Source organism: Cucurbita moschata, unplaced genomic scaffold (genome assembly GCF_002738365.1).
Source record: "Cucurbita moschata cultivar Rifu unplaced genomic scaffold, Cmos_1.0 Cmo_Scf00019, whole genome shotgun sequence".
Classification (NCBI taxonomy): domain Eukaryota; kingdom Viridiplantae; phylum Streptophyta; class Magnoliopsida; order Cucurbitales; family Cucurbitaceae; genus Cucurbita; species Cucurbita moschata.
In genome coordinates, this window is record NW_019268535.1 from 3,741,119 (window position 1) to 3,756,014 (window position 14,896).

Here is a 14,896-nt window from a genome sequence, read left to right on the forward strand (position 1 = left end):
AAAAAAAAAAAAAAAAAAAAAAAAAAAAAAGAAAAGAAGAAAAAAAGACATCATTATAAATTATTCAGTTGAAATATTTTCCAGAATTATAGTAGTTGTATGGTTTACTGTGGTTTAAGTGTTTGCTTTTATTTTTAGATTATTTATTTTATTCAGAAATAGTCATCACGTAGACTGCATATGATGAACCTTTTATTTAGCAAGTGGTTTTAATTAATTGTGCCAGCCAAATATTATACAATTATGTAGAAGGTAATAGCAGGAAAAAAAGGTAGATGTTAAAGAAGGAAAGAACGGATATTGAGTGATTATCAGGATACTTAGACTTATGTTATTAGTATGATATGCAGACCATTGCAACTGTCTGTATGTTCCTTGCTGGGAAGGTTGAAGAGACGCCTCGCCCACTAAAGGATGTAATCATTGTATCTTATGAGATTATTCACATGAAAAATCCTGGTGCTGCCCAGAGGATCAAGCAGAAGGTTGTCTCTTACTGATGTTGTTGAAAACATGTTAATTTGTTTGCTTACTTAAGTGAAAGTTACCAATCAAGTTGCCCGTGTTCCTAATATGTCTGTGTTCTCTCTCTCTCTATCTCTTCCACACGTGCACACACACGTTTCATTTTTTTTTTTTAATTATGATTGCGCTAAATATTGTAGTTTCACTTTTTTCTAATTGATCTCTTTTTTAATCATGTAGGAAGTTTATGAGCAACAGAAGGAGTTAATTTTACTTGGTGAGAGGGTTGTGCTTGCAACCTTAGCTTTTGACCTGAATATTCATCACCCTTACAAGCCACTTGTTGAAGCAATAAAAAAATTTAAGGTTGCCCAGAACGCACTAGCTCAAGTCGCATGGAATTTCGTCAACGATGGGTAAGATCAAGAAGCTATTTGTTTGTCCATGATTCTTGTAGTTCTATTAGATAGCCTCTCCTCTTATTCACTCTTCTGAGATGCATTATAAAAACTCCGACACCGATTCTTTGGGCAGGTTGAGAACATCACTCTGTCTGCAGTTTAAACCCCATCACATTGCAGCAGGTGCCATTTTTCTTGCTGCCAAGTTTCTGAAAGTGAAGCTTCCATCGGATGGTGAGAAGGTTTGGTGGCAAGAATTTGACGTGACCCCTCGCCAATTGGAGGGTTGGTGTCCCTTCATTTTGTCAATTGAGATAATCTCTGACCAAAATTGTCAGCCTTTGCTGTTTGTGGCTCTGATCTTTGTAATTCTCGTCCCTTAGAAATGTAAAAAAAAACAACCTGAACCAGATGATTTTCGATATTTACATATAATTCCTTGAATGGTGTGAAGAATGATCAAGAATGTGATATATACTATCATCTGGTACGGGTCATAGATTTTCCCGATTAATAGTGGCATCTACGATAATATAGCTGTTTCCGACTGAGCTGTTTCTTTGAAGTCATTGAGTTCAACAACTGGAAAATTTAATTAATTATTTTAATAATTTTATCTGTATTTGTTGCAGAGGTTAGCAATCAAATGCTAGAACTATACGAGCAAAATCGGGTGCAACCAGCTCAGGGAAGTGAAGTCGATGGAAGTACTGGCGGCGGTCCGAGTCATCATAATGTAGCAAAAACTACAGCTGAAACTGAGGAACAGACTTCAAAGCAAGTATCCTCTTGTTCGGCACCTGACCATTCATATGCAGACAATCATGGGGTACCTCAAAGAGCTGTCCAGAATCCTGGTAAGAACAATGGGACCGCTACAGAGGGGGGTAGTGCCATTACTTGTCACAAGGTGGACCCAATAGATAATCATCAAAATGATGAATTGCCTTACAAGGAGAGCAGCAGAGATATTTCAGACAGAACAAGGTCTGTAGTAGAGCACGCTGGAGAAGAGAAAGAAAAAAACAGTAGTAGAAGTGAGACTGCGGAAGCTGGAGAATGGAGGGATGATGGTGTATCTCACAAGTCTAGCAGTCTAGTTGGTCGAAATGTTGAGGTTCGGGAAGGTCCAGTCGGGCAGTCGCCCAAAGCTATCAAAATGATCGATAGAGACAAGGTTAAGGCAGCACTTGAGAAAAGAAGAAAATCACGTGGAGAGATGTCCAAGAAGAAAGATGTGATGGATGAAGATGATCTCATAGAGAGAGAGCTGGAAGATGGTATAGAATTGGCGGCAGAGGACGAGAAAAACAGGCGGGAACGGGGTCAAAGCTGGTCTAAGGTCGATAACCAAGATGATGGAAAGGCTTATGAGGAATCTTTAAGTGAACATCATGCAGGAACCAAGAGCCACACTTCTTGGGGGACCAAAGTAGAGAATATAGTTGAAGAAGGGGAGATGCTAGATGATGCTTCCCCAGCTTTGAATAGCCGCAAGAGAAAAGCCGGAAGATCGCCTGATTGGCACTCCGACGGAAAGAAGTGGAACGATCCTCTGTCTAATAACCATCACCATGCTGTGGAAGATGGAAACCGCAAGAATCGCTCCGTTTACGCAGATAGGGAACTCAAAAGACATGCCCATGAGAATCACTATTAAACTCGATTGCAAGGATCCAGTTCTGTTATATTGTAGCCATAGCATGTGTAACCTGGGTAGTCCAAGTACTGAAGCAGTGAGAAGTATACCAATTCCGTGGAACATACGTCATCACGAACAATACAAACTGTCGATGGAATGCTTCACCTGTTAAACCTAGGAACTGGAGTATTTACCACTTGAAGAAGGTGAGTGTTTACTTCAGGACATTGTAAAGCTCATATTCTTGGCCGAGATCAAGGATTCGAGCATGGACGTGTAAGCTTTCTCTTGCTTCCGCTATTTTTCACGCAAGGAAGCCACGAGGACTGTTCTTTTGATCGTAATTAACATTATGTTTTTACTGTACTCTAGGATCATTATGTGTTATGCTTTTTGTTGCCAGTTATAAGTGTAATTTGGTTTAAAGTACTCGTTTTTCATGGTTCGATATGTAATTTTGGTCTAGGATTCAAATGTATCTCAGTCAGTTGAGCTTTTAGCCACACTATTACCCAAAATCAGGAGGGGAAAAAACTGTAGTGCATGCTCTGGGAATTTCCCATTTTGTGATTCTTTTGGTGATGGTAACTGTATAAACTCAACAGGCAAGTTTTGTGTTTTAAAATTATTAGAATGGTTGCCTTATAATAACCAAAATTTACTCTGTTCTGTTCATATGTATCTGAAAGTAACATTTTTTTATATACTTTTAAGTATTGTCTTTCTGGATTATGCCTAGTTTTAATATTTGATCCTTGTGACTGAATGAAATACAATAGCCTCTATGATTTGTTGCCTTTTTTTTCTTTCTTGTTATTTGGGAATAGAATTTGTAATGTTTCGGAAGAAATTGGTACAAGAAGTCGTGGATATACTTTTGGATAATGGGATCTGCGGATAACCAATAAGGGATGACCATAATAAGGTTTACAAGTCTTTTTTCGAGGTAATTGAAGGCAAAGAGGGAAGATTTTGAAAAACTCTACTTGGCAAACGGGTCAATTATTCAAGACGTTCTGTGATTGTTGTAGGTTCCTCGCTTTCATTACATCGATGTAGATTGCTTAGCGAAATTGCAATAGAGCTTTTCCAAACATTTTGCTTCAAACATAGGAGTTGCTAAGAGTAAGATTTTGCTTTATATGAAAAATATTTCAGGAAGTTATGTAGGGACCTCCCGTATTATTTAATAGAGCCCACTTTACATAGATTAAGCATCCAGGCCTTCCAACACTTAGGACGTGCTATTTGTTTACATCCATTAGTTTGTAAGGGATTCAATGCATACTTCGATGGGATCAAATGGTTGTTCATATACCGTGGATGGCTGTGTAAGCTATCACTTTTTGCTAAATTCAAATATAATCTCCTGTAAGGTAATGGAAACCTTAAATTTTTTATTCAACTTGTACTAAATTTTTCTAACTGAATCGGTTTAAACATCCTATAAACATTTTGTTTTGAAATTGTTTACGTATAACTCCGAGAGATGTCTACGAAACAAGGAAGCTTTCCTCATCCCATTCCATCCATACCATATATTTTATTCCCCATTATTGAGAAACTTCCCAATTATTTTAGCACGAAAACTTCTTTAAATACATTAGATTAACCTAAATTAAAGAAACAATAAAATATTAATTTCAAATAAACCGTAACTATTTTTCATTAATGTAAGTATTTTCTTTAGCTTTTCATCTTTCTCAATTTTTTTCTAATGAAATTAAATAAAAACCGCTCTAAATCACTGACATAAAATCTAAATTGATTCACTTACGAACGTTTAAGATTTTGATTGAGACGATTATTATTTTAAAATTTAAAAAACATAAATCAATTATTTGTCATCAATTTACAATTTTTAAAAATAATAATAAAAAAAAAAGTTGAGGTGGGCTAATCTCTTATCCAAGATAGGAGGAAGAGAGAATCAGAAACAAAACCTCAGCCAATCACAACTCTCCAACTCAGCTTCCTTATTCTTCTCATCTTATCCAAAACCTGTCCCTCCACCACTAATCTCATCCCCTCTGAATCTAAAACCGTTCCCTCCACACTCTTTCCCCAAATCTCTTCCTCTTTCTGCTTCCGCCATTTCCAATCCTTCCAACCCACAAGAGATTCATCGCCTAATCCCTTCACAATGTCTCTCACAATCCCCACAAACCTCTCAAAACCCCTTTTGAAGCCCAAATTCAGCTCCTCATTGGCCTCAAAATCAAGACCCTCTTCCTCAATCCTCTGTTCCGCCACCCAAAATCAAAATGGAAGTCCTGAAAATGCTTCCTCCTCTCTGCAGGCTTTCTCCGCCGCCTTAGCCCTCTCCTCCATCCTCCTCTCTGCCCCTCTTCCCGCTGTCGCCGACATCGCCGGGCTCACCCCCTGCAAGGATTCCAAGCAATTCGCCAAGAGAGAGAAGCAGCAAATCAAGAAATTGGAATCCTCTTTGAAGAATTACGCTCCCGACAGTGCCCCGGCGCTGGCGATCCAAGCTTCGGTCGAGAAGACGAAGAGACGATTTGCTTTCTATGGAAAACAGGGGCTTCTTTGTGGGGCTGATGGGTTGCCTCATTTGATTGTGAGTGGCGACCAGAGGCATTGGGGTGAGTTTATAACTCCTGGGTTCTTGTTCCTTTACATTGCTGGGTGGATTGGATGGGTTGGAAGAAGCTATTTGATTGCTATTAGAGATGATAAGAAGCCTACCCAGAAGGAGATTATCATTGATGTTCCTTTGGCTACTAGCTTGGTGTTCAGAGGCTTTAGCTGGCCTATTGCTGCTTACAGAGAGCTTGTCAATGGCGACCTCATTGCCAAGGATGTCTAATTCTCCTCCGACAGGTATTGCTTCTTTGGCTCAAAGTCTTTTGTGTTATGAGCTCTGTTGTTTATGTTCTTTGCCAATGTTCTTATTTGGTTCATGTTGCTTTGTTGTGGTTGTGACAGAGATAGGGAAAGTGGAAGAGAGATTGACTTTTGGGATGGGGGTTGGTGAAATATGTGTATTTCAATTGGGAACTTGAGATGAGTTTATGCAATGGTTGGTTGTATTTTGTTCACTACTTCCCCATTCTTTGCATTATGTGTACCCTAAATTTGTAAAGATCGTGACTTGGTGCGACTCAAACATTATGTGTTTATAGTTGCAACGTTTCTCTTATTAGACGTCTTATTAGATAAGTAGATGAGTAGTTTCTGCTTAAAGGATAGCGTTCTACTCTATAAACGTTTATAAATGAATCTTAATCGAGTGGTTCATTAGAGAATTATTGGTACTGGAGATATGAAATGTAATTATAGGGACAAAACAAACTTTTGAATGAATTGTAATTACGAACAACTCATAAAGAATCAACTTGCATGAAATGATTATTTCCATGGATATAACTTGCGGGACAAAATTAGGGAGGTCGAGGAGGCCACAGAGGCACGTAGTAGCCCACATCGGGCAGGTAAGTCTGACATTGTTTGGTCATCTGGCAATCAATTTATTTTACTTTGAATTCGCACATTCCATCACAGAGGGATTTGTTGAGCAAACTCAGTTAGAGTTAGAGCTTCTTGAGTATATACTTACTTATAACGTAACTCTAATGTTAAGCCCAATAATAGAAGCCTTTATTGAAGCAATAACCCTTGAATCAAAGAAATTAACATCTTTTATTTGGATCAACTAAGGATAGAATTAGATTATTGGTTAAAATCAAGGATATAAAAGCAAGATTTGGAACTTTGTTCTGTAAATTAAGTCACCACACCATCAAACTTGATTAAATGACGCAGATGCAATCTACCACAAGAATTGCATGAATCTTACAAATGACAAAAATAATGCTCAAATTTCTAAAGGTGGGGCGGAGCATCAATAGTGAGTCATGGAACATGTCAAGCCTACTTTGTATACTAGTCTACAGAATCCATAACCTGGAACTCTGATACCAATTGTAACATCTTGATTTTCTACTAAAATAGGGTCTGTATGCATGACGTAACCTCTTTATACAAAAACATTCATTTAAAACAGTTCCATATGCCATGAACTTATACATTTACCTAGAGTCTTAAAATAAAACAAAAGAAATATTTAAGATAAATTAAAATAAACCAAAATATTAAAAAGAACGATGTCATGTATCAAACTAAGATCTACCAAATAAATGCAACTACTCTACACAGTCCATGGTCTATAATGTGAAGCCGCCGTCAACCGTATAGAGGTGTCTTGCCTTTATTTGAAATATAAAAGTTCAAAACTTGAGTATTTTAAGAAATACTCAGTAAGTTACCGCAATATTGGGGTCAGGGAAGGTATACACATGTAACATGAATGTGACCTATTATTTAAAACTATATTCTCTTAGATGACCTCTAGTTGAGACAAATTGGATGTGTAGTACTTCTCTACCCACACATGCAAGCATGGGCCCACTAGACGGGCTCACACACCCCTTAGGCTTGCTCATTAGACTAGCTCCTCTAGGCTATAGCCCAGTGCCCGGAGGTACAACAACCGTCGTGCACTATGCCAAGTGCAACAATCGCGGTTTCTAGGCAGCGAATTTGGCGATTGTGCGGCACCCACTCTCAGCACTGAGTGGGTCAAGCCTACTTCGAGTATCGTTGCCTGCAATCGAGCAACGTGAATACAAACCTCGGGTCTCGATTTCAAGAGATGATTTTAGAAAGTGGGGGAGAGAGGTTTTGGAAAAAGAGTTTTGAAAGTAAGAGAAAGAAATTGAAATTGGTGTTATATGGGGATGTAAGCAAAAGGCAACAACAACGGCTTACTGCATATAACTATCGGGTTAGGAGAAGTTGACAACTAATCATAGCCAGGCATAGGCATGACATCGCCGAAACGTCATACTCTTTAAGAAAACAAGAAAGAAATAATACAACATGAAAGCCGTAAAAGAAAGTAATAAAGTAGTACAAGGCAAAGGTTTTGGCGTGTCACGGGCATGTGACCATGGGCAACATGCCTTGGACAAGCATGATCGTGACACCAAACATTATGATCATCTCATTCTCATAGTGTACACTTCCGTACTCATCACAAAGGGGAAGTATCTTGATGTGTAAATATACAATTATGCATAAGGTCCCTATACTTTTCATTTTAAACAAATCATGTAGCACAACCTCATTAATTCCTCACATATTTCCCTAAGCAACATGCATGCATAAGGTTGGGGGGTTGTGCATCATAAAACTCCTCATTTTCATACATATCTTAACATGTCATACATTTCATTGCCAACCATATTCATGTCATGGTAGAACATGACATCTCATAACGTAACATATCATCATAACATAACATATATTAGAAATTTTACTGTGGGAATTAGCCCACCTAACATTGCATAAAATAATTTAAACTTACTCCAAATAATTTAAACTAGCTAAAAGATGGATATACTAACCTTAAACCCTTATGAAATGATGAAACTAGCAGGAAAGAGCCCGAGAGTATCAAACCCAACCTAGATAAGCCGAAATGCCAGCTTAGAGTCGTCAGAAAATATATTCTCCGACTGGCTTTAAACTGTTCAAGTGGGATGAAAGAAAGCAAGGGACCTCCATTTTGTAGTGGAGCCTAGCTCCTCACTTCTCAACAGAAGCAATATGAGACAACCTTCCTCCTTAACTTAAAGCTCTATCATCCTAATCTAGATGACGATCGTCATAATTAAATCATCATATTCCATGTTGACTTAAAACAGAAGGACTCCAATGGGACCAAAAATATTCTAGCTAACGAGATTAGAAAAGTTGGAAAGTCGATACATTGTCAAGTGGAAGATCTTTCCTTATAGAAGAAACAAGCTTGAAACGTGTAGAATACTTGAAATCAGCTGCAATTCATGTTGCTTAATTTAAGTAGAATGGATTGACGGGGACTAATTAAGTGGGGAAGAATGACACAATTTGTTACTTACTGCCAGAATCCTTTTCCTTCTTCTTGTTGCTGTATATCTCGTTCATACACATCTTCTCTTTGTTTCTCGAGCCTTAGTATTTGCAATTTCTGAGGGTCGTTCTAGCTCTATACGAAATTCTTGATTAATAATAAGATAAATCAATTTTTGGGGGAACTCCATAGATTTAGGGAATTGGTTACTATTCACAAAAGAGAAAAAAAACTAGGGAGACAATTCCATTGCCGGACCCCGAACCTATTTATGAACAGTAACCTCATTAACCTTCTTGCTTTCACTCCTCTCCCTTTGGTCGAGCGGTTTCACTCCTGACCCATTATCTATTTACCTTCCGATCCACAATGTCCATTCAAAAACTATTTTATCTTGTTTTCATATTAGCTAGTAATTTATATTACTATTATTATAATTTGCATGTGTATTAGCCATTTTTGATATCTACGCTGGCCAAAGACGACTTGCCTTACTATCGAGAGAACATACGGTCACCAAACCTCCCTTCTCCTACCTATTTAATACTACGATACTTTCTCCAAAATATTTCAATCTCATTTTCTTTCTGATAAAATGTGAGCCAAAGCTAAAGACAACATCGAAATTATCGACAAAATTGAAATTATCTACAAAGTCAAATGTTCGTATAGCTGCACTTACTCCTTAGACTCTTTCATACTATCAAAGAGTGCAATTGTAACAAATAGCATAAAGACTATCAAAGTACTATAGACGAATTATGAGACCCAACCATCCAACACAGAAAGTTGCTTATATGTATAAAATTTGTACATTATAAAGTTATATAATACATTACACGTGTCTCCTTGGATATAAATTACATCCTTTTATAACGTGTATCCCCTGAAAGACTTGCACTCCAAATTTATTTCCTATGCCTATATACATCAAATACTTACATTCAACCCACTTCTATTTTCTGATGAGATGATCATATACTTCGAAATATTTATGCATCAAAATAAATTTCCCCTAGAACCGATCACCTTCACGGAGGCTGTTAGTCTGCCTGTCCAGCACTGGGGCTCGAGTATTCAATTTCGCTATCGGAAGATGAGTCAACATTGGATGATACAGACGACTCAACGTTGGTTACAGCTGATGGCTCCAGAATTGTGTTGGTGTGATTTGAATATAGTGTCTGACTCCTGAAACTCCGGGAGTTCACTGATGGAGGTGAGGGTCTAGATGCTTGAGAATTTGTATGTCCATGAGCTTGTTCGGCAAGTCTTTTAAGTAGGTTTATAACAGATGGAAGCAACTGAGATGAAATGGAAAGAAGTCCGCCCAACTGCTCGAAAATGCGAGAAGCAGAAGCCAAAATCAGCAAAATCGTAACCAAAAAGAATTTCAAACCAAGTGATGTGTGCAAATGAAAACAAAAACCATGTATGGTTAAGAATCACGACTCTCCACAATACACAATGGTATGATATTATCCACTTTGAGCATAAGCTCTCGTGGCTTTGCTTTGGGCTTCCCCAAAGGGCCTCGTACCAATGGAGATGTATTCCTTATACTTATAAACTCATGATGATTCCATAAATTAGCCGACGTGGACTCACTCCCAACCATCCTTTAATTGACTAAAGAATTTCACAACAAAAATGAGCCGAAAAACAATGAACCATGACTCATAGCACTTTCTATGCAAGATTAAGAGTCACTTGCATGCTTTTGTCTGGGTTGTTAGGATCGCACAACAACGCGGACACTCGATCTAGATGAACACAAAGAAATAGGAGAGCGAAAAATGCAGGAGAACTCTGGCTAAAGGATTTGTATTGATGAGTATGTATAAGAGAGAATACAGAGAATAGGAAGTACATCTTCAAAGTTCTACCTGAGGGGATATATATATATGGTTTAGTTTACTGTATACAGCTTTACCAAATTTAACCATCTACTGTATATAGCTATTTACCATATATAGCTTTACGATACAACTTAGCTTACGAGATATAGCTTTACCGGATATAACTATTGACCAAGCTATAAATAAGAGAGCAGGCTCCATAGAACATGTATTGCAAGATATAACCTAACATGTATTGCAAGATAGAAACTTATATAGGGAAAACCATGAAGTATTTAGCTTATTACTTACAGTCCCACTTTGGAACGCCCTCCCTACGTCCATCTGAATCCATAGGGCCTTTGAGAATAGATATACCACAAATATAACAACAAGGTAGAGTGGATTCCTGTTGCATTTAATATTATTAACAGTAGAAAGGAAAGAGAAGTAAAAATAATTTACTGACATGGCATCAATTCTCATCTAAAACTTGAACTAAAGATAATATAATCCTGCTCATACCTTAATAGAAGCATAATCTCATTGAAGCCGAGAACAAACATGGCTAGAATTGCCCATGGAGGAGGTAGCCAATTGTTACCCCTCTTATAAGCCTCCTGAAAATAACGTGCCAAAATATCGATAATTAAGCTCATTGATACAACAAGGAGAAGGAATTGCAACCGAAGGTCCACCTTGACTTGATAAGAAGAAAATCATACATGATGTGGCCTTTTGGATGAAACCAAAAGCATAGTTACGAGAGCCTATGCTAAATTGGACAATTGCCTATCATTATGAGAATATGGGGAGGGTCATCTCCTTAACATGCGATATCAGGGGCATGACTTTGCCTTAGCAATGTCGGTAGAATCATAGGATGCCAAACAAAGAAGCTAGTGAACCTCGAAGAGGTAGTCATGGTGGAAGTTCGTAGAGGAATGATGTGCTCTAGAGAAAAGGAAGCTATATCAAATTGGCTAAATAAGGGGAAGAAGATGATAGATGGCATAGTAAGGACAACTATCTTCAATGGTAGAAGATCTTTTGGATGAAACCAAAAGAGTCCTGAGGACTTGCGTCGAAAATGGACAATTTCATACCATAACGATGATATATAGGGAAGGACATTATCCTTTTAACTTAACTAACACAAAGACAAAGAAGAATGGAATTGATTCAAAACTAAGAATTCATGTGTCACATGAAAATTGATAAAATGGGAAATAGATCAGCAACAACTTCTCATTCAGCACATTCACAATGAAGCTTCAAAGTAACAACTTGTAGGTAAATTCAGATGAATGAAGACCAAAATATACAGTAGAGCAAGCACAAAATGGTGCATGAAAAACTCAACCTGTGCTGTTATGGCTTGAGTAACCATATATTCGGTCTCTGCTTTGAACTGCCTCCACAAGGACTTGCATTGCACAGGTGTAATCAGAGTATCCTTTACCGTAACCTAATTCATGAGCATTATTTGTTAGTACATTGTCTCATAATAGTATTATTACACAAGCAAGCCAACGATGATCTTCGTGCGGTACCTCCTCCCATTTACTCGAGGCAAGAGGGTCAGAAGAAGGTCCAAAACTTTTATCTTTTGATGAAGAACTTGCAACAACGTCATTCATCAAAGATGATGTGAGAATATTTTCAATCTTATCTGGCTTTTCATCTAAACGTATAGCAGCCAAAACTGACAAAACCCTCAATGACTGCAAGACAGTAATAGTTTATGTCTTTTAAAATGTAATAGGAAGAACAGAGCGGAATTAAGATCAATCATTAAGATCCTTGAAACCGACCGCTGCACGTGCATCTTTAGTTATAGTTCTAATATCTTCCTCCCCAGTCCAGGCCCTAGGCATTGAATCATTGTCATGATAAAAGACGGTTGAAAACCTGATGGAAGATACAAAGAAAATGACATATCAGTACATAGAAAGATTTATGAGTCGGATCAAACATGTCACTTTCTACCTATCCTTCATGTGCATTAGAGCCTTCCCTGCTTCTTCTCTTGCTCTGTTTTCTACAACGTTTCTAGCATGGTTCCTTAGATTTAGTACCATGCTGTCAACTTTTTCTTGATCCAACTCAAAGCTAGCAATATCAACTGAAAACTTTGATATGGTTGTTTCAGTCTCATGTTGAAGAATCTTTCTTATTGAAGCCCAGGTATCCTTCCCACTAGCTTCAAGCAGAGATCTTACTGGTGAAGTCAGTGCTTCAGTGAGGCGTTTCTGTAGGTTAAAATGCATATTTTTATTAACGTAAGAAAACGTAAAGCAGGCATCGATCTGGAGACGTTGAAAAGGGGAGAGTGCGAATTCCACTAGTCAGAAATTTACCTCATAGCTGGCTATCATTCCTGAAAGCTTTTCATTTTGAACAGATGATGCATGCCTATCGATATCATGGCGTAGTTTTTCCCGGAATTTCGAAGGGTCCCAGTTTGCTAGCTGCACAGCGGCATCTAAGAGCCAGAGATTGCTTAATGAATGAAAATAATCATATGAGAATATAATTTCTACACATATCATACAATGGCTTCTGAATATAACGTGCAACCTAAAGCGATGATAGTTCAATACTGATGCAGCAGAAAATAATCTTCTGAAAATTAATCAGCAGGCAACACCAACAGTATAATAATAAGAAAGGGAGAAGAAATCACACCCTGATCTATGCAGGTCAACGTTTAAATGGAATGTCTTCAGCGAAAAGAGTAACAGAAACTCCAAATGTTCTCCCAAAATTGTCACTTACCTTCTTAAAAAAAATATTCAAAAGATTTTTTTCTTTTCTATTCTCTCCCTGCAGCCTTGGACCCCTTATATGCTCTCAAGATCCATGAACTCAATAGCACAAAGTCATCTCTCGATTTGGCCTGAATGCCGCACCATGAGTGTTTATAATGCTAGAAGAAACACTAAGAATTCTTTAGAGCCGTGATCAAAGCCTTAATGGAACGGTTGAAAGATTAGCCTTAAGTTAGAAGATATTTGTGTAATCTCTTACCTGGTATCCAAGGATTAATTTAGATTTACTGCACTAGTATCTAGAGGTTTATTCGGATTTATTGTTATCTAGTATTTGGGATTTAGTTAGCCCTTCTGCCTAATAAAGACACATGTACCTCTAAGAAAATTAATATGAAAAGCAAGCTTTACACTTGCAATATGGTATAAGAGTCTTCATAGTCGATCAAACCTAAAGTCTACCCTTATCGATGAAGCCTTCATAGTTGTCGATCATTTACTGCGACCAAGACCTACCTTTCCTCCTGTTTATTCCACCATCATGTCAAACAAATCTCTAAGTTGTTCTTCCAATTGTTGTCACAAAGCATCAAATTTCGAGACTCAAATTTGAAGTATTCAGTAATGGAGGGAACCAAGGACATCATAGGAAGAAAAGAAGGCGCCAAAACTAAGATCTCCAAATCCATCAAGGTGAGACTTCCATTCCAATATGGAAGAATCGAATGGTACCTTAAGAAATGTTGTTATAGAAAGCGCACTGTCAAAAAATGTTCAATCTAACTAGCTATCATCCTCAAATACCTTGCCCTTGAAGTTTTGGAATTGGCTAGGAACGCAATGTGTGACAACAAGAAAAATAGGATAAACCCTATGCGTATTCTTCTAGTTATGAGGAATGATGAGGAGCTCAAAAAATGCTTCAAGGAGCCACCATTGCAAGCAATGGAATTCTTCCAAACAACAATCGATTCTCCTTGAGCAAGTGCTCCAACCGGAATGAGCACGAGAGAGACGAGTGACGCCCATGGAAGTGCTCTAAGAAGAGCGAGCACGAGAGAGACAAGCGATGCCTGCAGAAGTGCTCCAAGAGGAGTGAGCACGAGAAAGTAAGCAACGCCCGAAGTATTGCTCGAAGAGGAGTGAGCACAAAAATGTCCAAGTGCTCCAAGAAGGGTACGAGACAAGTAATGCTGGTAGAAATACTCAAGAGGAGTGGGTACGAGAGAGGCCAGCAACACCCATAAAAGTGCTCCAAGAAGATAGTATGTTCTCACGGCTTCAACTAACAGATGTGCTAACAAAAGAACTTTGTAACTTGCTGTTTCATGAGTTAGAATCCAAGTTGAGAATGAATAATATCTAAGGGGGAGTGTCGAAGGACTAGCCTTAAGTTAGCAAATATTTGTGAAATCCCTTAGTGTTACTTAGTATCTAAACAGTTATTTAGCCTAGAGATTTATTGTTAGTTAGTATCTAGGATTTAGTTAGCCTTTATGCCTTATAATTATAAAAAAAAACACATGCACTGCTATGAAAAATATGAAAAACAAGCAAGATAATTTAAACTTGCAACACGGTAGGAACTCCTTTCTGCGACATGTCAAAATTTGGCATGAATAAACTATCTTGGGCATTATAACGTAGATGCTCCAGCTTAGTAAGTTGAATGAGCATACAATTTTAGATCTACACTGAGATATTTGTATTTATTATTGGAGTCCATGAGCAATTTGTCTCCTACTCATTTTTTACATTCTAATTATGTTGTGGGAATGTCTATGTACATGACTTAGAAATGAAACAACCTATATCATCTTTTTGGCTCAAAAAGAGAAGAAAGAGAAAAAAAAAAAAAAAAAAAA

The 14,896-nt window shown here is 37.8% G+C and overlaps 3 protein-coding genes across 7 annotated transcripts in view; 2 read left to right on the top strand and 1 right to left on the bottom strand.

The window, feature by feature from the left end:
• The window catches only part of LOC111457024 (cyclin-T1-4-like), a 15,086-nt gene extending 11,921 nt beyond the window's left edge, over positions 1–3,165 (top strand). The window contains exons 5-8 of one of the 3 annotated variants that reach the window (XM_023099136.1): positions 351–485; positions 706–881; positions 1,000–1,231; positions 1,499–1,638. In XM_023099136.1, coding sequence (XP_022954904.1) covers positions 351–485; positions 706–881; positions 1,000–1,231; positions 1,499–1,519 — 564 coding nt within the window. In that variant the 3' untranslated portion in view covers positions 1,520–1,638. Of the gene's footprint in view, positions 1–350; positions 486–705; positions 882–999; positions 1,232–1,498 lie in introns of all 3 variants that reach the window. The other 2 variants (XM_023099134.1, XM_023099135.1) reach the window with 2 other exon arrangements.
• A 1,376-nt stretch (positions 3,166–4,541) lies between these two features.
• Positions 4,542–5,671, top strand: LOC111457171 (photosystem I reaction center subunit III, chloroplastic). Its single transcript, XM_023099335.1, has 2 exons — positions 4,542–5,349; positions 5,455–5,671. Exon 1 carries the CDS (start codon positions 4,652–4,654, stop codon positions 5,333–5,335), a length of 684 nt encoding a protein of 227 aa, XP_022955103.1. The 5' UTR covers positions 4,542–4,651; the 3' UTR covers positions 5,336–5,349; positions 5,455–5,671.
• Positions 5,672–9,195: 3,524 nt separating this feature from the next.
• The window catches only part of LOC111457263 (protein ROOT HAIR DEFECTIVE 3 homolog 2-like), a 12,921-nt gene continuing 7,220 nt past the window's right edge, over positions 9,196–14,896 (bottom strand). For all 3 annotated transcript variants that reach the window (XM_023099477.1, XM_023099476.1, XM_023099478.1), the window contains 8 exons: positions 12,621–12,745; positions 12,250–12,512; positions 12,075–12,171; positions 11,814–11,984; positions 11,624–11,728; positions 10,786–10,880; positions 10,573–10,669; positions 9,196–9,756 (listed from right to left, as the gene is read on the bottom strand). In XM_023099477.1, the coding sequence (XP_022955245.1) occupies positions 9,466–9,756; positions 10,573–10,669; positions 10,786–10,880; positions 11,624–11,728; positions 11,814–11,984; positions 12,075–12,171; positions 12,250–12,512; positions 12,621–12,745 (1,244 nt within the window). In that variant the 3' untranslated portion in view covers positions 9,196–9,465. The remainder of the gene's footprint in view (positions 9,757–10,572; positions 10,670–10,785; positions 10,881–11,623; positions 11,729–11,813; positions 11,985–12,074; positions 12,172–12,249; positions 12,513–12,620; positions 12,746–14,896) is intronic.